Genomic DNA, 24,499 nt, shown 5'->3' with positions numbered 1-24,499 from the left:
TCTCCAGTGAAGCCTTTGGAGCCTGGGGAGGGTGATACATGAGCCTACTAGGCCCACCAGAAGTTGGGAAACATGCCGTTTCCGGCCTCCAGAGGGCCTCGGGGGGGGAGCTGTTTTCACCCTCCCCGGGCATTGAATTTTGGGAGTGGGCACTCGCGCATGCGTGATAACACGTGCACACATTCTTTTGGCACCCGAGGAGAAAAAAGTTCACCATCACTGTTCTAGTTCTTCAACAACAAGCAGTCCTCGCTTGCAAATGGGAGCGGGATTTCCGTTACTAAGCAGAGGAGGTTTTTTAAGCGAGTCCGGCCTGATTTCACCACCTTTTTAAAACCACGGCTTAGTTGTTAGGTGAACCTGGCTTCTACCGTTGAATTTGCTTGTTGGAAGCCGGCTGGGATGGTCAGAACTCAGACTGGCGATCACCTGATTCTGGGGATGTAAATACTGTACATGCTGTATTGCCAATGAATTTTGAACAAGTGGTATTGGGAGGGATGGTCATAAGCGTAAGGACCAGTGAAGGTCACGTTTTAGTGCCATTGTAAACTTTGAACGGTAGCTAAACAGATAATTGTAAGCATAGTTCCCTCTAAGCTGAGCAGTGAGCAATCGCTCACTTAAAAATCATCATCAACTCAGAGTTTTCCAAACCTGCCCAGAAGCTGAGAGGGAAAGAGTGAGAGGGAAGGAGAGAGAGAGGAAGAGAGAGAAACAGATAGAAAAAAGAGAGGAAGGAAAAGAAAAAGAATGGGAGTAAGGAAGAGAGAAAGAAAATCAAAATTTAGTTTGAAACTAGCTCAACTATTTAAGTGGCATTTTGATATTGATAGAGTTGCCCTATTATGAGCTCACTGTTATAGACACAAAGTACAGTATTTTATTTTGAAATTCTCTGAGGCAAAACAGGGTGGGTTTTTTGTTTGTTTGTTTGTTTGTTTGTTTATTATTTCTGTGCCGCCCAGTCCCGAAGGGACTGCCACTCAGACACTATACTTTTCCGCTCACCCCCCAAAAAATTAGAGGGAACACTGATTGTAAGTCAAGGACCACCTGTAATGCAGGTCCTTGTAGTTTGGCTTACAACAGCTCATTTAGTGACCATTTAAAGTGCTACCTCTACCTACGAATGCCTCTACTTACGAACTTTTCTAGATAAGAACTGGGTGTTCAAGATTTTTTTTTGCCTCTTCTTAAAAACCATTTTGCACTTACAAACCCAAGCCTCCAAAACTGTAACCGGAAAAGGCAGGGAGAAGCCTCCGTGGGGCCTCTCTAGGAATCTCCTGGGAGGAAACGGCTGGAAAAGGCAGGGAGAAGCCTCTGTGGGGCCTCTCTAGGAATCTCCTGGGAGGAAACAGTGCCGGAAAGGCAGAGAGAAGCCTCCGTGGGGCCTCTCTAGGAATCTCCTGGGAGGAAACAGGGCCTCCACCTTCCCTGTCGTTTCCCCAATCACACACATTATTTGCTTTTACATTCATTTCTATGGGAAAAATTGCTTCTTCTTACAAACGTTTCTACTTAAGAACCTGGTCACAGAACAAATTAAGTTCGTAAGTAGAGGCACCACTGTGTTTGAGTTAAGATGATGATGTTCCCTCCCTCCTGTTTTGATCATCCTCTTCTTCCCCAGGTGGGAACAGGGTTACATACCTCGGCCATGTAACGCAACCCGTCGATCGTGTGTTCAGATCCACTGTTCTCTTTCTCCGTGCCGCCCCAGTGAAGGTGAAGTTGGAGAGCTGTGAATTTCCCGGGAAGACCTTTTATGATCTTCATGGACGAAGGAAGGTGTATGACCACTGGAAAAAGGGTGCACGGAAAGGAGAGAATCAGACCCACGCAGGTAGTCCTCAACTTATAACGGTTCATTTAGTGACCGTTTCCAAAGTTACAGTAGCGCTGAAAAAAAGAGACTTATGAATTAAGCCAGAAATTTGAGTTTAAAGACCCTGCAGAAACCAAGTTAATAGAGTTTTACTTAGAAACATAGAAGATTGACGGCAGAAAAAGACCTCCTGGTGCATCTAGTCTGCCCTGATACTATTTATGGAATTTTATCTTAGGATGGATATAAGTTTACCCCAGGCATGTTTAAATTCATCTGCGGAGAGGGGGGGCATACAAATCTAAATAATAAATAAATCCCAGCGACCGGTTAGGTCTCACAGTCGGCCTTCTCCGGGTCCCGTCAACCAAACAATGCCGTCTGGCGGGACCCAGGGGAAGAGCCTTCTCTGTGGGGGCCCTGACCCTCTGGAACCAGCTCCCCCCTGAGATTAGGATTGCCCCCACCCTCCCTGCCTTTCGTAAACTCCTTAAGACCCACCTCTGCCGTCAGGCATGGGGGAACTAAACATCTCCCCCCTTGCCCATGTTGTTTTGCCATTGATTGATTGACTGTGTGTCTGTTTTTATATACATTGGGATTGTTTTTATGAATTTATTAATTTTAAACTGTAATTAGATTGGTGGGCATTGGATTTGTTATTATGTACTGTTTTTTATTATTGTTGTGAGCCGCCCCGAGTTTGCGGAGAGGGGCGGCATATAAATCCAATAAATCTAAATCTAAATCTAAATAAAATAAAATAAATTCAGTTACTGTGGATTGACCAACCACGTCTGCTGGAAGTTTGTTCCAAGCATCTACTCCTCTTTCAGTCAAATAATATTTTCTCACGTTGCTTCTGATCTTTCCCCCAACTCACCTCAGATTGTGCCCTCTTGTTCTTGTGTTCACTTTCCTATTAGAAACACTTCCGTAGACATCCTTTTTTTTTTAACATCTGGAAACCCCCCCCCCCCCAAAAGGCTTTCAATATTTTCTGAACAAGATTGGCTCTCGAAGAAGTTGAGGCACAAAAAGCAAGTTTTCCTTTGTAGGTTGTGACTCTCAGACCACACACACGCGCGCACACAAACACAAAACACACATACACAGAAAACCAAACCTGCTTACTGAAGCTGCAATTATCCAAATAGTTGTATAATTACAGCAGAGCCTGGGGTTAAATTGGGGCTGTTAGTTCAGCGGCTTTATCAAGTTTTTGCAGAGTGGGAGGAAGATAAAACACACACACACACACACACAGCTAAAATAGTAATTCTCATTGGGGCCAAACTTTCTCTTGTGCGAAAAGGTCGGTAGAAAAAAACCCAAGGTTGAAAAAATGGTATGGAGGTCCAGACAGTGGTGGAATTCCTAGTTCTTAAATTACGACCACAATGGAGCCCGGCACCTGTTGCTAAGCAAGGCAGTTGTTAAAGTGACTCGTGTTACGACCATTTTTGGAAACAGTTGTTAAGCGCATCGTGGGGTCGTTAAGCAAATCTGACCTTCTCTCATAGACTCTGCTTCCCAGCTGGAAAGGTTGCAAATGATGTTGTAAGAACCTGGGATAGTGCAACTATCATAGATAGTTCATGACCTACAAAGCCCTACATGGCATTGGACCAGATTACTTACGGGACCGTCTTCTGCTGTATGAGTCCCAGCTACCGGTTAGGTCCCACAGAGTCGGCCTTCTCCAGGTCCTGTCAACTAGACAATGTCGCTTGGCGGGGCCTAGGGGAAGAGCCTTCTCTGTGGGGGGCCCAGTCCTCTGGAACCAACTCCCCTCAGAGATTCGTACTGCCCCCCCCTCCTCGCCTTTCATTAGACCCCAGCCTCTGGCCACTGAATGATTAGTATGCTTGGTTTGTATTTGAGTGAAGGAACATTGACGGAGAGGGGCGGCATACAAATCCAATTAATAATAAATAATAAATAAATAAATAGATACATGCCGGTTACCAACCCCACAAATTTTGATCATGTGACAGACACAGAGAGGCTGCAAGGGTTGAAATACACAAAACCGTAAGCCATTTTTTTCCGTGCCGTTAAACAAATAGTTGTACATCAAGGGCTATCATAATAATAATAATAATAATAATAATAATAATAATAACAACAACAACAACAATAACAATAATAACAACAACAACAGAGTTGGAAGGGGGACCTTGGAGGTCTTCTAGCCCAACCCCCTGCTTGGGCAGGAAACCCTACAGTACTTCAGACAGATGGGTTGTCCAACATCTTCTTAAAAACTTCCAATGTTGGAGCATTCACAACTTCTGGAGGCAGGCAGTTCCACTGATTTAACCGTTCTGACTGTCAGGAAATTCCTCCTTAGTTCCAAGTTGCTTCTCTCCTTGATTAGTTTCCACCCATTGCTTCTTTGTCCTACCTCAGGGGCTTTGGAGAATAGTTTGACATTCTCTTCTTTTTGGCAACCCCTGAGATATTGGAAGGCTGCTATCCTGTCTCCCCTGGTCCTTCTTTTCATTAAACTAGACATACCCAGTTCCTGCAACCTTTCTTCATAATGTTTTAGCCTCCAGTCCCCTAATCCTCTTTGTTGCTCTTCTCTGCACTTTTTCTAGAGTCTCAACATCCTTTTTGCACCGTGGCAACCAAAACCAGATGCAGTATTCCAAGTGTGGCCCTACCAAGGCCTTATAAAGTGGTATTAACACTGTGTGATCTTGATTCTTCTCCCTCTGTTAATTCAGCCTAGAACCATGTTGGCTTTTGGGCTGCTGTCGCACACTGCTGGCTCATATTTATGTGATTGTCTCCTAGGGCTCCTTCATGCAGTTACTGCCAGAGGAATTGGAAGATTTAATCCTGTGCTTCCAATAGGATGCAAGCGTTTTAATAAGATTATTTTATCAAAGAAGGTAAACCGAGATACCACTTAAACCGCAGTTACTACTCAAGGTATTGGAAAATTTAATCCCATGCTTTGAAGGGGATGCACGGGTTTCAATAAGATTATTTTATTGAAGAAGATAAACCAAGATACCACTTAAACTTTCGCCAGACCCATCCTCGAATACAGCTCATCTGTCTGGAATCCATACCGCATCTCGGACATCAACACCCTCGAAAATGTCCAAAGATTCTTCACCAGAAGAGCCCTTCACTCCTCCACTCGAAACAGAATGCCCTACGAAACTAGACTTACAATCCTTGGTTTAGAAAGCTTAGAACTACGATGCCTTAAACATGATCTAAGTATTGGCCACAAGATCATATGCTGCAACGTCCTGCCTGTCAATGACTGCTTCAACTTCAACCACAACAACACAAGAGCACACAACAGATTCAAACTTAATATTAACCACTCTAAACTTGACTGTAAAAAATACTACTTTAGTAATCGAGTTGTCGAAGCATGGAACTCATTACCAGACTCCGAGGTGTCATCCCCTAACCCCCAACATTTTACCCCTAGACTATCCACGGTTCCAGGTTCCTGAGAGGTCAGTAAGGGGCGTGCATAAGTGCACTAGCGTGCCTTCCGTCCCCTGTCCTATTGTCTCTCCTATATCTCCTATATCTCTTCTTCTATTCCTATATCCCTTCCCTATTCTTTCATTGATATATTTTATTCCTATGTCTTCTCTTCTATTCTTTCTCTGATATATTTTACTATGAGTATATCCTCTATAACCATTGTGTATTGGACAAAATAAATAAATAAATAAATAAATAAATAAATAAATAAATATTCCCTGGTAATTCCTGAATTTTTCCATTCGGTGGGATCGCAGTTTATTACTGCAAAATTCACTTTAGGTTTGAACCCGCAGCGCTCAGATTTCTTAGTGGTGCCTTATCCTTTCTCTCAGCGAAAGGTCCAGTTATATACTGCTCAAAAAAATAAAGGGAACACTCAAAGAACCCATCCTAGATCTGAATGAATGAAATATCCTCATTGAATACTTTTTTCTGTACAATGTTGAATGTGCACAACAGCCTGTGAAATTGATTGTCCATCAGTGTTGCTTCCTAAGTGGACAGTTTGATTTCACAGAAGTTTTGATTTACTTCGAGTTATATTGTGTTGTTTAAGTGTTCCCTTTATTTTTTGTTTGAGCACCAAAGGCCCACTGAACCCTCTCCTTTTCTAGTCTGCTTTTGAAATTAAAGCATTCCTGGGTTTTAGAGTACTATATCAGCAAGTTAAAAATACGGGTCGGCTGGGCGCTGTGATTGTCCCAAATTCTAGCAATATCGCCATTCATCCGTAATGTCAGATCTGGGCTTTTGTTGTTATTTTTTTCCTTCTCTCTCTCTCTCTTTTTTAATGCCTCGTGCATTTGTGCAAACTGCCTGGTCCTCTGTTGTTTCTGGCGTGCCCACCGGTGGATTGAGGAAATCAGCAGAAAATTAGCCAAACAGAATGTTAGAAGGGCATAAAGAAAATGATGACGGGAGGAGAAATGAGAATGGATCACGACCGGGGCCGCGTGCAAATTAAAACAAAAAACAAAAAAGCCAACGAACGGAACAACTTTGGTCGCAAATAACCTTTCTGCTGATTTTCTTTTAACGGGCGTCTGATAAACCTGGAAACCTTCCTGCGGGGAGGTTTAAAAATTAGGGTTCTCTGCATGACCCTAATCTGGAAATTGTATGTATGTATGTATGTATGTATGTATGTATGTATGTATGTATGTATGTATGTATGTATGTATGTATGTTTCTCTCTCTTCCTTCTTTCCTCTTTCTTTATCTCTCTCTTTGTCCTTCTTTCTATCTTCCTTCCTTCCTCTCTTTTTGCTCTCTCTTTCTCTCTCTCTTCCTTCCTCCCTATGTCTTTCTCTCTCCCTCCTCCCTAACTCTCTATCTACCTACCCACCTACCTATCATCTGTCTGTCTGTCTGTCCGTCCATCCATCCATCCATTCATCCATCCATCCATCCATCCATCCATCTACCTATTTATCTATCATGTCTATCATCTATCTATCTATCTATCTATCTATCTATCTATCTATCTATCTATCTATCTATCTATCTATCTATCTATCTATCTATCTAACTAACTAACTAACTAACTATCTAATCTACCTACCTACCTATCTACCTACAAATATGAAAATGTACAATATAAATAGTAAAAATAAATAACAAAACATAATAATAGCCCTTAAAACCATACATCCACTCAGTCATTCATGGTCCCAGACCAGTTGGAAAAGCCAGGTTTTAACAGCTTTCCGGAAGGCCGGTAGAATAGGGATAGTGAGGATCACCGGAGGCATTCGGTTCCAAAGTGACAGGGGCCGCCACGGAGAAGGCCCTTCCTTGCGGTCCCACCAACCGGCAATGTTTGGCAGATAGGACCTGGAGAAGGCCAACTCTGTGGGCCCTTATTGGCTGCTGGGAAGAAATTTCATCCTCTTCTCCCCAAGGGGTGGCTTCCATATACCTTCTCTACCGGTTTCGCATCACGATAGAAACGTGTTTATGAAATGACCCTCTGCACATGCGCAGAAGCCTCTGCGCCAGGTGTGGGTTCCACTTACCTTCGCCCACCAGTTTGCAAAGAAACATAGAAGACTGACGGTGGAAAAAGACCTCCTGGTCCATCTAGTCTGCCCTTATACTATTTCCAACTGGTATTTTATCTTAGGATGGATCTATGTTTATCCCAGGCATGTTTACATTCAGTTCCTGTGGGTTGACCAACCACGTCTGCTGGAAGTTTGTTCCAAGCATCTACTATTCTTTCAGTCAAATAATATTTTCTCACATTGCTTCTGATCTTTCCCCCAACTAACCTCAGATTGTGCTCCCTTGTTCTCGTGTTCACTTTCCTATTAACAACACTTCCCTCCTGAACCTTATTTAACCCTTTAACCTATGTAAATGTTTCGCTCGTGTCCCCCCTTTCCCTTCTGTCCTCCAGACTATACAGATTGAGTTCACGAAGCCTTTCTTGATAAGTTTTATGCTTCCACCATTTTTGTAGCCCGTCTTTGGACCCATTCAATTTTATGAACATCTTTTTGTAGGGGAGGTCTCCAGAACTGGGCACCGTATTTCAAATAGGGTCTTGCCAGCGTTCTATACAGCAGGATCTCATTATGAGGAACCGCTCTGCTGTGCTTTGGACAATGGAATAAAGGTCGGTATTCACCTGGGGGGCAGGTGGCAAGGGCTTTTTCCAAAGCAGAGGACGAGGAGAAGTCATCCAAACAGAAGAAGAAGAAAAACAAGTCTGGAGAACAGAAGGAAAAAGGGGGACACGATCGAAACATTTAAATATATTAAAGGGTTAAATAAGGTTCAGGAGGGAAGTGTTTTTAATAGGAAAGTGAACACAAGAACAAGGGGGCACAATCTGAGGTGAGTTGGGGGAAAGATCAGAAGCAACGTGAGAAAATATTATTTGACTGAAAGAGTAGTAGATGCTTGGAACAAACTTCCAACAGACGTGGTTTGTCAATCCACAGTAACTGAATTTAAACATGCCTGGGATAAACATATCTCCATTCTAAGATAAAATACAGAAAATAGTATAAGGGCAGACTAGATGGACCAGGAGGGCTTTTTCTGCTGTCAATCTTCTATGTTTCTATGTAACAATGCCGAAAATTCCAGAAAAAAGATGGTGGCGTGCCAGAACCCGTACAGACAGAAACTGGATCCATGACGCATCTTCAAATCACCAGTGGCCACTAACAGTTGGGTGATCTGGTCTGAACTGGGAGGAACCCACTCTTGCTCTCCATAAGTGATGGACAGCCACCGGTGTGGTCAGGTGACCCGTCCCAGTAGGAAATTCTTCCCTGACACACACATGCACACGCCGCCACACAAAATTTGGCTTTTGCGTATGCGCAAGAAGCAAATTCTCATGTGAAGACGCTCGTGGGGGTGAGATTTCAGCAATTTTTCGCCGATTGTTTGCTTCCGTGCGTGCACGAAAGCAAAAATATCAGCGAAATCTCACTCGCCCGCATCCTCACACAATCTTTCACCTGTTGCGCATGCGCAGAAACCAAATCTTGCACCAACGGGCGTGCGCGCCCGCGATGGCGTCAGAAGACCCACTGGTAATGCTGAAGGGTTCTTTGGCGGCTGGAAAACCAGTTCAGGGGTGTGGGGAGCCGGCTACTGCTGCCGATTCGGCGGATGGGTGCAAATCTCTGCAACCGGTAGGGGCGAATCAGCTCGAACCGGCAACAACCCACCACTGCTTCCTTCCCCCCCCCCAATCCAAAGACACACTGGGCGCCAACTCCGATACCCTCTCGTCTAGCTGGACTGAAACCACAGGCGTTGGGGAGCTCAGTCTATGTAATATTGCGGGTGGCCTTGGAGGCTTCATTGACCACCAGGCTGTTATTTATTCAGGTTTTATTGCCTCTGATTGCTGCCTTTCGGCTTCTGATTCTTGCAAGCTCAGGCAATTGCAAGATTGGAAGGCGCATTTTAAATAATGGAAACAAACCTTGTGGCTGGCCGCTGCAGAACGGTGCAGCAAGCTTTCAAATTATTATTATTATTTTTTTAAGGTTGGTAGGTAAGTGATCTTAGGGCCTATTTTAAGGTTTAGGGAAAGAGGTTATTCTGCTTTTTAAACTGATTTCAGTAAAAAATGAATCCCCTGGATAACAGAGGGAGATTTTCACAATAAGTTAGATGGGACCTTAGAGGTCTTCTAGTCTGACCCCCATCTTGCTCAGGCAGGAGACCTTATACCAGGGATGGCGAACCTATGGCATGGGTACCACAGGTGGAACATCGAGCCATATCTGCCGGCACACGAGCCGTTGTCCTAGCTCAGCTCCAATGTGCATGTGAGTGCCGGCCAGCTGATTTTTGGCTGGCATAAGGCTCTGGGAGGGCGTTTTTAGCTTCCAAAGAGCCTCCAGGGGGATGGGGAAGGCGTTTTTACCTTTTCAGCTCCAGGAAAGCCTTTGGAGCCCGGGGAGGGGTCTCGCGTGCACAGAAGCCAAATATCGCGCTGATGGGCATGTGTGTGCCTGCTGGATGCGCCGGCGCCGGCCTCAGACCGTGCACCGTTAGCCCCGAATTCAGCAGTCCTTTGCTGGCCACGCGCAAAACCTCCGTCACAATGCGAATCAGTAGGAAAGGTAAGCAGATCTGACCCCTGACTCAAGAGTATTTATTTATTTTTTAAGCTAGAAAAACCACCCTTTCTTGCAAGCTCTTTAAATGCCAGATTTCTGGATCCGAAGTCTTGGATTTTTACATAGAAACATAGAAGACCGATGGCACAAAAAGACCTCCTGGTCCATCTAGTCTGCCCTTATACTATTTCCTGTATTTTATCTTAGGATGGAGATATCTTTATCCCAGGCATGTTTAAATTCAATTATTGTGGATTTACCACCCACGTTTGCTGGAAGTTTGTTCCAAGCATCTACTCCTCTTTCAGTCAAATAATATTTTTTTCACGTTGCTTCTGATCTTTCCCCCAACTAACCTCAAATTGTGCCCCCTTGTTCTCGTGTTCACTTTCCTATTAAAAACACTTCCCTCCTGAACTTTATTTAACCCTTTAACATATTTAAATGTTTCGATCATGTCCAATTTTCCCTTCTGTCCTACAGATGGAGTTCATGGTCTTTCCTGATCAGTTTTATGCTTAAGACCTTTCCACCATTTTTGTAGTCCGTCTTTGGACCTGTTCAGTTTTGCCAATTATATTCACCTGAATGGCCATTGTTGGTCATCTTGAATGCGTCACGGCGGTAGCCATAACCCTGGAGCTGCAGCGGTTTCAAATCTGGATTAAATCTGACACTCGACCTCTGTATATTGATGGGGGACTGCATTTTCCCCAGGCAGTGTTCGTAGTACGTTCCCCATTCATCTTCGCTATGATCCCCTTGGGTTGGGCCGGAGGGAAGAGAAAAACGCCGTCAGATAAAGCATACCACGGAAGCCAAAGACCTACAAAGCAAGCTTTACAACTTCCAGATTGCCTGGGAGGCAGGTTAGTTAGTAGAAAGAAGCGGGTGATTTAAATGGAGAGGAGGGTGGCATGAAAGTTGAGTTTCAGTTTAATTTACTGTCGTTGCACCTCACACAACGAAATTAAATGCCGTCTTCGGCGTACATCATAACTATAAAAATAAAACACAGATATACACCCTTCACGTTCTATATATACAATTGAATTGTAAACCCCTGACATTGCATTCATGTTGCATTATATCAGGGGTAGGCAAAGTTGGCTCGTCTATGACTTGTGGACTTCAACTCCCAAGAATTCCAGAACCAATCATGCTAGCTCAGGAATTCTGGGAGTTGAAGTCCACATGTTATCGAAGAGCCAACTTTGCCTACCTCTGCATTATACAATAGAATTTAATATAGTTACTGCCCTGGGATAGAAGCTGCTTTTCAGCCTATTTGTCCTTCTTTTTATTATCCTGTACCGGCTACCAGATGGTAATAGTTCCAAAAAAAAAAAGAGAGCTAAAGATGAGATGGATCTTTAAGAATATTTTTAATAATAATAATAATAATAATAATAATAATAATAATAATAATATGTATGATTGAATCGGTATGATTATTTTTTGAATATTGGACTTTTAGACTGTAATTTTAAATTTAATTAGCTTTGCCTGCTGTGTTGCATTGTTATATTATATGCTGTGAGCTGCCCTGAGTCCTCGGAGAGGGGTGGCATACAAATCTAATTAATAAAATAAATAAATAAATATAATAATAATAGTAATAGTAATAGTAATAGTAATATAATAATAATAATAATAATAATAATAATAATAATAATAATAATAATAATAGGAGGAGGAAGAAGAAGAAGAGTTGGAAGGGACCCTGGAGGTCTTCTAGTCCAACCCCCTGCTTAGGCAGGAAACCCTACACTATTTCAGATAAATGGTTGTCCAACATCTTCTTAAAAACATCCAGTGTTGGAGTATTCACAACTTCTGGAGACAGGCAGTTCCACGGATTAATTGGTCCAACTGTCAGGAAATTTCTCCTTGGTTCTAAGTAACTTCTCTCCTTGTTTAGTTTCCACCTACTGCTTCTTTTTCTACCTTCAGGTGTTCTGGAGAATAGCTTGACTCCCTCTTCTTTGTGACAACCACTGAGATATTGGACACTGCTATCATGTCTCCCCTGGTCCATGCCCAGTTCCTGCAACCGTTCTTCATATGTTTTAGCCTTCAGTCCCCTCATCATCTTTGATTTTAGGGAAGAAATTTGGACATAATTTTTAGGGATTCCCTGTATACTAAAGAGAGAAGGAGGATTGACAGATTATCAAAGTCTCCTTCTTGGCTTTAATAAACTGCTTTTTTTAGCCTTGAAATAATCCTGCAGACTCTTAAGTGCTCCCTTGGACTCACTCTCCAAGCTCTCAGCTCGGTTTGCGATCAATCCAAAAATCTATCTTGGCTATCTAGGGTAGCTTCTTTGCTATTAGGAGTAAGAGGTATCGATCCATCCTTATTATGAGGGCACCAGCTTAGTAGGAAGGTTACGGGAATAAAATATCTCCAAGGAGTATCTGCAAGGAAGAGGGGGTTTTATTGAAAGAGTTTCTCCTTTGGACCTTTTTAAAATAATGATAATAATAAAAAATTAAAAGCAGATTTAACCTCCTTCCATGTTAATGTCCCAAACTAGACATCAACCTTTGGCATCAACCACGGCACAAGATTTATCATATTTTCCTTCTGTTTCTCCCTCTAAAAGAAGGAGCAACGTTGCAAAACTTCCTTTTTATTATTATTATTATTTTTAATTTGACAGGATCGGGAGAGACAGGAAGACAAAAGATGAAAGCGGTTGGCACAAGCTTGTCCTTTTTGAGTTTCCGCTCGATTGGGAATTTCTATCCAAAAATATATTTTTTTTGTTCATCTCCTTTTGTTCGGAATAACATCTCCACCTTGGGAGACCTGCCAAGAATTTAGGCCCAAAGAGGATTCCAAAATTAATCCTAAGGACCCTGAGACGTTGACAGACGATAAGGGAGGTTTAATGTGTGTGTGTGTGTGTAAGGAACTTATCTGGTTTGAAAGGGATGCAGGTGCCACAATGCCAAGTGGCAATAATCAGCAATGTCAAAAACTAATCAGCAAAATCAGCAATAGAGTGATCAAGGCCTGGAATTCACTACTCATCTCTGTTGTTTCTCTCCCCAATCCCAAAATCTTCAACCTTAAGATTATCTTCAGTTGACCTCTCCCCTTTTCTAAGAGGTCTGTAAGGGGCGTGCATAAGCGCACCATTGTGCCTACCGTCCCTGTCCTATTGTCTTTTTTTTCTCATTACTTTCTATGTTATGTTTATATAAACAACTACTATTCTGTACATCAGTGTTTCCCAACCTTGGCCACTTGAAGATATTTGGACTTCAACTCCCAGAATTCCCCAGCCAGCATTCGCTGGCTGGGGAATTCTGGGAGTTGAAGTCCAGATATCTTCAAGTGGCCAAGGTTGGGAAACACTGCTATACATGGTTGACAAATAAAATAAATAAATAAAATAAAAATAAATAAAGTCCCTAGGTTCTTCCAAAGTGTTATTCAATGAGCTATTTTTAAATTATGACTGCTCATAATTCCGAATGATTGGAATATTATTATCATTATATAATGATTGGAATATTATTACAATAATAGTCAGGATACAAATTAGTTTATCCTGTCTTTATCTTTACAAATAATTCAAGGCAGCAAACATATATCCACGCTTTTCCCTCCTATTTTCCTATTTTAATTTTTGTTATGGTGAGGGAATGTTGTGTTGTTTCCTCACAGTAACAACCTTGTAAGGTGGGTTGGGGAGACACAGAGAGAGGCGGGGGGACTGGCCCAAAGTCACTCAGGTGGTTTTTCGTGGCTAAGGCAAGGATTTGAACTCGTGGTCTCTGGTTTTCTAGCTGGGAGAATAGAATAGAAGTAGAATAGAAAATAGAATGGAAAATAGAAGTAGAATAGAAGTAAAATAGAATAGAATAGAACAGAATAGAATAGAAGTAGAATAAAAGTAGAATAAAAGTAGAATAGAATAGAATAGGAATAGAATAACAGAGTTGGAAGGGACCTTGGAGGTCTTCTAGTCCAACCCCCTGCTTAGGCAGGAAACCCTGCACCACTTCAGACAAATGGTTATCCAACATCTTCTTAAAAATTTCCAGTGTTGGGGCATTCACGACTTCTGGAGGGAAGCTGTTCAACTGGTTAATTGTTCTAACTGTCAGGAAATTTCTCCTTAGTTTTAAGTTTCTTCTCTCCTTGTTTAGTTTCCACCCATTGCTTCTTGTTCTACCCTCAAGGGCTTTGGAGAATAGCCTGACTCCTTCTTTGTGGCAGCCCCTGAGATATTGGAAGACTGCTATCATGTCTGCCTTGGTCCTTCTTTTCATTAAACTAGCCATGCCCAGTTCCTGCAATCATTCTTCATATATTTTAGCCTCCAGTCTCCTGACCATGAGACCAAACAGGTTCTCTACATAGTAACTAGGATTGCAGTTCCAGTTGGGGAAACCGATATTTAACCATGCTACACAATCTGCAACCCTAAAATAGACCCTAAAATTGTTTCTCCCTTCTTTCCCCCCCACCTCCTTACCATGATACGTCCAGTCCACGATTTCAGAAGAAGAGCTTAGGTGTAAAAAGCAGAGCTGGAGCACCCAGACGCTAGTCCTCATGATTCGGTGAAATCAAACCCCCGAAAGGTGGATCCGCTGGTTTTTGTCGGATCTCCGAAAAGGTAAATAATAATTGACTTAAATCCAGCCTCTTTTTTTTTGGTTCCTCCTGCAGAAATAAGAGCAGATATTCTAATTTTCCATCGCTGGGTGAGAAAGTTAATTATATTGTGAGTAGGCAGGTAAGTTTCTAATAGACCCAGCAGAAAAGACCACAATACAGAGGTGGGAACTGTCAGGTGAGACGGGCAGCGGTGAGGTTTAGGTTCAGGGTTTTCTCCGTCGTAGGTAATATAGACCACTGCCTCTGGCTCCTGCGATTGGCCAGGTTAATTAGCATCCTGCAAAAAGCATGAATGTTTTATGTGCTTTAAAGTCAGTGCCTTATGCCAAGAGGAAAGCAAATGTTTGCCGAGGCTTTCTTAAAGTCCCGTGGGAAGAACTTAGCAATAATAACAAAAGGTGTGTGAAACATACATAGATTTTTTTTGGGGGGGAGGGAATAAATTACAGGTAACCTACAACTGAGCCACCGATTTCCATCACTAAGCGAGATGGTGCTCAGGCACCCCCTTTTATTTATTTATTTATTCAATTTTTTTTTAATGCCACCCTTCTCCTTAGACTCAGGACATGTTAGCAATAGCACTTTTTTTTAACAGAGCCAGCCTATTGCCCCCACAATCCGGGTCCTCAGAAGGATGGAAGGCTGAGTCAACCTTGAGCCGGTGATGAGATTTGAACCGCTGACCTGCAGATCTACAGTCAGCTTTAGTGGCCTGCAGTACTGCGCTCTACCTGCTGCGCCACCTCGGCTCTCTCTTTTAATCACTTTTCTTGCCACCGTCGTTAAGACAAGACGGTTGGGAAGTTGAATTGAGATTTCCCTATCGAATTTATTTATTCATCCATCCATCCATCCATCTACCCATCCATCCATCCATCCACCCACCCATTCATTTATTGGATTTATATGCCACTCCTCTCCGAGGACTCGTAGCGGCTTACAACATATTTAAAAACCAGTGTAATACAATAACCTAAATCCAATTAATTAAAACTACATAAACAGGTCTACAAATGCCTGATTATATTAAAAATCTATCATACTTGTTCAAACCACAACCATACATAACATTCATCGGCTAGGGGGCCTAAGATCTACTCACCCCAAGCCTGGCGGCTTAATGAGTCTTAAGACTCCTGCGGAAGGTGAAGAGGGTGGGGGCGGTGCGAATCTCCAGGGCGGAGCTGATTAGAGAGGGCCAGGGCCCCCACAGAGAAGGCTCTTCCCGTAGGCCCCGCCAAGCGACATTGTGTAGTTGACGGGACCTGGATAAGGCCGACTCTGTGGGACCTAACCGGACACTGGGATCTGTGCGGCAGAAGGTGGTCTCGTAAGTAATCTGGCCCGATGCCATGAAGGGCTTTATAGGTCATAACCAACACTTTGAATTCTGTCCAGAAACCAATCGGCAACCAATGCAGACCGTGGAGTGTTGGAGAAACATGGGCTTTCCTAGGAAGGCCCATGACCGCTCGCGCAGCTGTATTTTGCTCGTCAGAAGAGTGCACAAGGGAATTGTGGGGCGTTGCGACAGTTGGAAATGTGAATTGGTTGCCAAGCGTCTGGATTTGGGTCAGGTGACCACGGGGTTCTAAGCGTGGGAAAACAGTCATAACTCACTCACCCACCCCCCCCATAGGCCCAATGTAAACTCTGTTGGTAAACAAAAGGTCAAGCACATAGAAACATAGAAGGTTGACGGCAGAAAAATACCTCATGGCCCATGTACTCTGCCCTTATATTATTTCCTGTATTTTATCTTACAATGGATATATGTTTATCCCAGGCAGTAGTGGCGTTCTTAGGTAGAAGTACCACTGTAGTAGAATAGAAGAATTCTTTATTGGCCAAGTGTGATTAGACACAGAAGGAATTTGCTCTTTGTGTACATAAAAGAAAATATAGATTTGTCAAGAATCATGAGGTACTGACCTCTCGCATCCGGGACATAAACTGTTTCAACTCCTACCCTCAAAACGTCACTACACAGCCCTGCACACCAAGACAACTAGCCACAAGAACAGTTTTTCCCCTGAATGCCATCACTCTGCTAAACAAATAATTCCTTCAACACTGTCAAACTATTTACTAATTCTTCACTACTATTACTACTAGATTTTTCTCATCATTCCTATCACCCATTTCCTCCCACTTATGACTGTATAACTTTAACTTGTTGCTTGTTTCCTTAAGATTTTTATTAATATTGATTGTTTCTTCATTGCTTATTTGACCCCTGTGACAATTAAGTGTTGTACCTCATGATTCTTGACAAATGTATCTTTTCTTTTATGTACACTGAGAGCATCTGCACCAAAGGCAAATTTCTTATGTGTCCAATCATACCTGGCCAATAAACTATTCTATTCTATCCTATCCTATTCTATTTGTATTGTATTCTATTCTATTTTCCTCTTTTTTCTTCCTTCCTCTTTCTTTTTGTCCTTTTTCTATGTTAAGTTGAAAAAAAAAACCAAAAGGTTTTATTAAGGGAATCGTGGGAGTTGAGATCTAGACCTCTTAAAAGTTTCCAATGTTGAGAGATACCAGTTTAAACTCTCCTGATGTAATTTGGGAGCCTCGATGTTCTCCGTTTGGGGAAGTCTGGGAGCTGGAATCTGAATCGCTGGCATGTCCCAGTCAGCAATTTTCAAGGACTATTTACCCAACTGGCTTTGGCGGGATTATGAAATGCCTTCTGGGCCCTGGGTTTGATCTCTGTACATTCTGCCGCTTTGCAGAACAAGCCAAACAAAAAAGCTGGAAAAAAACCCCACGTTGCCGCTGGCGTTTTATGAGCTTTTGGGGAAGGCCTCCTTAAAGCCCTGTCTTGCAAACCTGATGAGCAGGCAAAGGAGACGACGTTGTGACAGCTGACAGCCCAGCCTGCCTCCAGATGCTACGGGAGGCCATAATCCCCTCTTGGCTGGCAGTTATGCAACGGGGCCCTTTCCCTTCCAGGAAAAGCAAGGTGGGTTCAGGAGAACCTCTAAGATTCTGTGTCTTTCGGAGAACCCCCAATTCCCACTCCAGGCTGGCTCTGCGCATCCCGTCCCACCCCTACCCTCCCAGGAGTCTCTGTGCGGCCTGTTTTGGATACAGGGCTTGCATGGAGGTTGCGGGAGGACAAAAAACAGGCCTACTGGATGTTCAAGGCCCGTTTCCAGCCTCCAGAGCCTGAGGAGGCTGTTTCCGCCCTCCCGCAGGCTCAAGGAAACCCTCCAGAGCCCGGAGAGCAGTAGTGGGTTGCTATCGGTAGTATACAAAGGTATAACAATGTTTACTAGCAAGAGAGAAACATTAGGACAGGGGACGGTCACAACGGTAGCGAAAATTGAGCTGCGCATGCAGCTTTGTGTCTCCTGCACGTGTATGTGCGGCTGAGCAAGATTTTGCTTCTGCGCATGCGCAGGAAGCAAAATCTTGGGAGGGGATGCACATGTGTGAGAGATTTCAGCAATTTTTTGCTTCTGCGTTCATATGGAATTTTAAAAATCGCCAAAATATCACACATATGTGCGTCCCATCACAAAAATTTGCTCCCTACGCATGTCTAGAAGCAAAATCTCACTCAGATGTGCATGCGCACACACCGGAGACACAAAGCTGCATGTGTCGTGCACTAGGAGCGACAACTCCTGCCTGCCAGAGGCTGACTAGGCCATGCCCAACATATCTGCGCCCACCTGGCAACCAGGTGGAGAATCTCTTGCTAAAATTTTGGAGGCTTCGCCCTGAGGAAAAGGCGTCAGAGTTCCTCATTTCTCGAGGGGGCTAGCTTTCTAGATGCAAAATTGGATCAACTTTACTTTCTCAGGGGAAGAAAGTATTGTTGGCCGAGTAGGGACAAAAACAGCCAGAGAAAGAATCCAGGTTTTCCATGGATCCCTTGTCAATTAGCAGGAGTGCTGAGTTATCACCTGCTTACCAGGTGCTTAGCAGCCAAGGAAACAACAATCAATAACTTAATAGCCAGCTATCAACAAAGAAGACATGGTGTCAGAGACCGAAGAGCAACCAGGGCCTTCTGCACCTCCTGAGATGAGTGACTCAGGAAAAGAGGAGGAGACTCTTCTTGATGCTACGACTTGCAGGGCCTCTAAGAGGCATGAATGGTTACTCAGGAGGTTTACTCTTGAGCAGCACTGCTGACCACTGGGCCACATGCTCAAATTACTTAAGACTCTGCATCACTCTAGAACAATGTCGTTCATCTTAGAAACTAGTTTCCGTTTCTGTATTTTCGGCTTGTGTTTTAAAAAGACTACATTCTTGGCTTTCTTGATGAACTCCAGGTTTCCAGCCAAATCCTGTAAGTCGACAATAGGAAAATCTCCTACAATCTAGTAATTAGTTGCTGTATTTAACTATTTCTGGGATTCTGGCCAGCTGCTAAGACTTTATAATGAAAGCGGTGAAGTTTTGCTAGCATATAACTTCTTTGAGAAAACACTCAACTTCATAACACTCAGCTTTTATACATAGTAAAACTTACATTAGTTAATCGGGCCGTGTGCATCTAATTCTTGTCGGGGCTCAGCGCTGGAACAGAACCCACTTGTACAACAAAGAGCCATCTCAATACCAGGCATAGAAAAGAACAGCCTAGTTCAAGCGTCATTGGAGACAGAGAAGTCGGGCTACAGAATGAATCCAAAAAGCTTGGAAGAAATTTGTGGTTCCCAGGGACGGACCCAGATTGGATCCTGCAAATCTTGAATAGCTCAGCCTTGTTTCCACAGGGTTTAAAGTCCAGTCCTATCGCTTGGAATACAATCTGAAATGGGCCGATAAGTCTAATTTGATTGCCTGTCTACATTGGGTAAAAGGCTAAAGTTCAGGGCTGGGCCGATATTTTCAGCAGAAAAGAAAACCAGGTTAGTTTTTGCAAGATGACCATCTTGGCCAATCTACTCAGGACCAAAGTACACGGGGTCCTTAACTTACGACCAGTGACGTTCTAACTTCGACCGGCCACTCACTAAACAAATAGTTGTAAGGATTTCCTATCCTTTGGACCCGAGTAGAAATTGAGTCTTATCAAACAAAACTTTCTTCCCTGAAGCTCAAATTATACATTTTTAAAAACACTGCTCAAAAAAATAAAGTGAACACTTAAACAACACAATATAACCCCAAGTAAATCAAACCTCTGTGAAATCAAACTGCCCATTTAGGAAGCAACACTGACTGACAATCAGTTTCACAAGCTGTTGTGCACATGCAACTTTGTACAGAACAAAGTATTCAATGAGAATATTTCATTCATTCAGATCTAGGATGTGTTCTTTGAGTTTTCCCTTTATTTCTTTGAGCAGTATATTTTGTTCAATTTACTGGTGTGTGTGGAGGGAGTCTTAACAGCCTCTTAATAATCTGCAGGATTTTTCAAAGTTCAAACCCCGGGGGAAATATCCCAGAAAACCAAACCCTCCAAACTATCCTTGTTTATTTCCAATTTAAAACCTGCTTTCTCAACGGGGACATCCGATTCCTTGCTGCGGTGCAAATCGCACTGATCCGAACCCCATCTTTTAAAAATTCTGCATTTTGAAAGCACCCCGTTCGCCAAATGAAAAAAATAAAAACCCAGTCTTTTCAGCGATACAACCGGCAGAGTCAGGAATGCAAAGGAATAATCATCATATCTTCTGGAAACAGCCTTGTTGCATAAGAACCCCTTTAGTTTTTGTTATTATTAAAATTTCCAATGGGTCGCGTGTTGTTTCTGGCCCTGTTGCCCTGGTCAAAGATAATGCAGTTTTCATTTGAATATTATGGAGGCAAATACCAACCAGACATTTTTTTTCTGTTGTTCTAAAGATCATTTTTAGCTGCACAGATGGGAAGGGAGAGGCGGTGGAGGAGGCGAGAGTAAAAAAAAATGTTCTATCGCAGCCTCAACGATGATGAATTATAGACAATGATTGTATTAGGGGCCAAAGCTATCATTTGGTTTCAAGAGAGGAGAATGAAACGGCCAGCTTTGCCAGTGAGATTTTTAAAAAAAATTCATTGATTTGGGCAGAAAGAGAGGCATGACGCAGCAAGCAACAATTTGCGAGATCTGGCCTTAAGGTATGGTGTGAATGGCACTGTTGTGAGTGATAAACCAAGATTCATGGCTTGGTAACCTCACCGCCCAAAGAGGGGCTCAAGGACGGTTGGGGCCTGCATGTAGGGTCTTTTTCACAATAGAAAAAGCCCCACGGTTGGACTCGTGTAAATTCAACAAATATAGACTTCCACTCCCACCAAAATTCACATTTGGGAGAAGAAAGCAACACAAGCCAATTTTGTGTTGTTTTCTTCTCCCAAATGTAAATTGCGGTGAGAAAACAAACCAATTTGGAAGGTATTTTGATGACCCAGCAAAGGACACACTTCCACCACGAGACAAATGGTCTTTTAATTATGATGTGTACACACTTAAAATGCAAGAGATACTTACTCACCAGTCCCGATCCTCCTCCGATTGTTCCGGTGGAATGGCAAAACTTGGCAGGTTTTTTTTTAGCTCTTTGTGGACATTTTGCTCCAAATAAACACGAGGAGGAGAATTTGCGTGATGGGAATCAATCAATGTTAGAAAAAAAAATTAAAGGAATTAATTGAGTGGGTCTGGATTGAGGTGGAGAGTGTGGACTAAGAGCCATCAGAACGGAACCAGCTGTGGAGTTTTGCCCATGATGGCTACCAATATTCTCTATCTTTGTGACATCATAAGGGATGGATGCTAAGGCCTTAAACCTTCCTTCCTCAATCATGGCAACTTTAAGATGTGTGGACTTCGATTCCCAGAATTCCCCAGCTATTAGGTTCCCAGTGATGCTCAAATTAGGTTGACCCAGTATCAATAGTAGAGACCTTCAAATTTCTAGGTTCTATCATATCTCAGGACTTAAAATGATCACCTAACATCAAAAACGTCATCAAAAAAGCACAACAAAGAATGTTCTTTTAGCTCAGAAACCTCAAAGTGCCCAAGGAGCTGCTGATCCAGTTCTGCAGAGGAATCAATGAGTCTGTCATCTGCACCTCTATAACTGTCTGGTTTGGTGCTGCAACCCAACAAGACCGACACAGACTTCAGAGGATAATTGGAATTGCAGAAAAGGAAATTGCTGCCAATCTGCCTTCCATTGAGGAACTGTAGACTGCATGAGTCAAAAAGAGGGCTGTGAAAATATTTACGACTCCTCGCATCCTGGACATAAACTGTTTCAACTCCTACCCTCAAAACGTTGCTACAGAGCACTGCACACCAAGACAACTAGATATAAGGACAGTTTTCCCCCCGAACGCCATCACTCTGCTAAACAAATAATTCCCTCAACACTGTCAAAACTATTAACTAAGTCTGCACTACTATTACTACGACATAAACTGTTTCAACTCCTACCCTCAAAACGTTGCTACAGAGCACTGCACACCAAGACAACTAGATATAAGGACAGTTTTCCCCCCGAACGCCATCACTCTGCTAAACAAATAATTCCCTCAACACTGTCAAAACTATTTTCTAAGTCTGCACTACTATTACTACTAGTTTTTCCTCATCATTTTCTATCACCCATTTCCTCCCACTTATGACTGTATGACTGTAACTTGTAACTTGTATCCTTTTTATTAATATTGTTTCTTCATTGCTTATTTGACCCCTATGACAATCATTAAGTATTGCACCTCATGATTCTTGACAAATGTATCTTTTCTTTTATGTACACTGAGAGCATCTGCACCAAAGGCAAATTCCTTGTGTGTCCAATCAGACTTGGCCAATAAAGAATTCTATTCTATTCTAGTCCAACTCCATACTCAAGCGGGAGACGCTATACCAAATAGTTGTTCAATTTCTTCTTAAAACCCTCCAGAGATGGAGCGATCACAACTTCTGGAGGCAAACCACTCATTAATAATTCCCACTGTCAAGAAATTTCTCTTTAATTCTAGGTTGCTTCTCTCCTTGATTAATTTCCATCCGTTATTTCTTGTCTTGCCTCCTGGTGCTCTGGAAAATAGGTTGGATCTTTGCTTGCGTATCCTGTTGGGCTGTATGAGTAAATCTAGTGGCATTTGCAAACTTAATTCTCGCCCCGATAAGATGAGGTTTGGCTGAAGTGTGGTTTGGATTTAGCCACAAGGAGCTGGCCTTATAGATCAAGCTAAACCACAGGTTGGTTTATAGTGTGGACTGCAACCCATAGATTTCCAAACCTTATCAGTCCCAATGACACGTGTCGTTTTGAAGTTGCAGCATTCAAATTTCCACCAGCATACCACTCAGATTTGTTTCAAATCTGCTGTCCTAAGTTCAAAACTTTTACATTGGTTTTCCGATTCTGCATTCCATATTTCAGTATGCAAAAAACAACAACAACCCCAACAACCCAGTTTTTTCCAGCTAAGATACGGACAGACCATCCTCTTAAAACCACACAAACCTCTGGCGGACAGGAGACCAAGGTAGCTCCTGGCCAACACCTCTGGATCCAGATGTCCATGATTTATAAAAGAAATTGTCAAAGTTCCCAGGTCTGACAGCGATCCTTCCAGATGCTTACAGTGCCTGCGTGACCTTAAAAACAACCCAAAACCCATGTGTCTACACACACTACCAACCTCATAGCGCTATATTACTATTTTTTTAAAAAAGAGGCTGGGACAAAATAATTCCAGCATTTATTTGCCCAAAGCAAGAACTTTAGATGTTTTTATTGCTACTAAAAGAAATTCATTGCAAGGCTGAGTCAAATTCCTTCTCTGGAGCTACTAAGACTACTAACACCAGTTCCTTCTATCTCTGCATTCATTACATAATTTACCGCAGGGGTTTAATCTAACCATCCTATTTTAAGACAAATTGGTTTATTTGTCGACCACCAAGTTTTTAGATGAAGTGGCATTTTGTTTGACTAGGATGGGTTGTTGGGTTTTTTTGCGTGAATCCGTACAGGATGAATCAGAAAACATAAGAGCACCCTATTTTTCAAAGGCGGCGAAGGTTGCATATTTTAGGGTCTCTTTTTGAAGAAAAAAAAGAACAACTTTCTTGCATGTTAGACTAAACAGGCGGCTCAGTGTGTTTTTTCATTAATTATAATTAGCATTTTTACCAATCTCTGTTAAATCAATTCTTAAATCGAGTCAAATAAATAAATAATCCTGGCCAGGTACCCCTGTCTATGTTAGACAAGCAATTAAACGGGTATTTCACAAGCATTAAAAGAAGCAATTAAATTGGGGTTTGGAAAATAGCATTTTAGAATTCTTTAAATACATCACTTCCGTGGTTAAAATTTTAGATATCTATTATACAGGAGTTCCTTTTCAGAGTAAATATTAGCACAGAAACAATAAATTGAACACATCAAAGTGGGTTTAAAAAAAAAAGAAGCTAAATCAGGTTTAAAGCTACAATTTTACAAACTTCAGATACTGTTTAGTAGTATTCAATCCCCTATTCAATTGTAATCTCTTGTACTATTCAGTTTGGATATTTAGAATAAACAAGTGTTTGGTTCAGAGCATAGGCAAGAAAGACAAATTCCTTGTGTGTCCAACCACACTTGGCCAATAAAATTCTATATTCTGTTCTATTCTATTCTATTCTAATGTGGTTCTAAAGCTTTGTCTTATTGCAGATGCGATTATAAAATTTTAACACCACACTCCATCCATTGCAAAAACAACCTCATTTTGGAGCTGCAAATCTTCAAAATAATTATTTATGTGCAAGAGAATTATTTCCAGTTTTCAAGCTACCCAAAACGCAGCATGGAGAAAATTAATTAATTTAAAACCTCTCCCTCCCCCCCAAAAAACCTCTCGCTAAAGAAATTAAAAAGAGAAACCAAACTAGGCCCGCCCACGCGACTGCGTAAGGGAGAAAAGATGCCCGGAGCACGTAGCGCAC

The 24,499-nt window shown here is 42.4% G+C and overlaps 1 protein-coding gene across 3 annotated transcripts in view; it reads right to left on the bottom strand.

Annotated features, from left to right (window-relative positions):
* LOC139171249 (carbonic anhydrase 6-like) overlaps window positions 1–21,519 on the bottom strand; it is a 37,072-nt gene extending 15,553 nt beyond the window's left edge. The window contains exons 1-4 of one of the 3 annotated variants that reach the window (XM_070759259.1): window positions 21,035–21,519; window positions 14,435–14,625; window positions 10,527–10,703; window positions 1,657–1,805 (exon numbers count right to left, since the gene is read on the bottom strand). In XM_070759259.1, coding sequence (XP_070615360.1) covers window positions 1,657–1,805; window positions 10,527–10,703; window positions 14,435–14,516 — 408 coding nt within the window. In that variant the 5' untranslated portion in view covers window positions 14,517–14,625; window positions 21,035–21,519. Of the gene's footprint in view, window positions 1–1,656; window positions 1,806–10,526; window positions 10,704–14,434; window positions 14,874–21,034 lie in introns of those variants that run through there. The other 2 variants (XM_070759260.1, XM_070759258.1) reach the window with 2 other exon arrangements.
* Window positions 21,520–24,499: the final 2,980 nt, after the last annotated feature.

Source organism: Erythrolamprus reginae, chromosome 8 (assembly GCF_031021105.1).
Source record: "Erythrolamprus reginae isolate rEryReg1 chromosome 8, rEryReg1.hap1, whole genome shotgun sequence".
Classification (NCBI taxonomy): domain Eukaryota; kingdom Metazoa; phylum Chordata; class Lepidosauria; order Squamata; family Dipsadidae; genus Erythrolamprus; species Erythrolamprus reginae.
The sequence above is the reverse complement of the archived record's forward strand: the minus strand, read 5'-3'. Positions and strand labels throughout refer to the sequence as shown.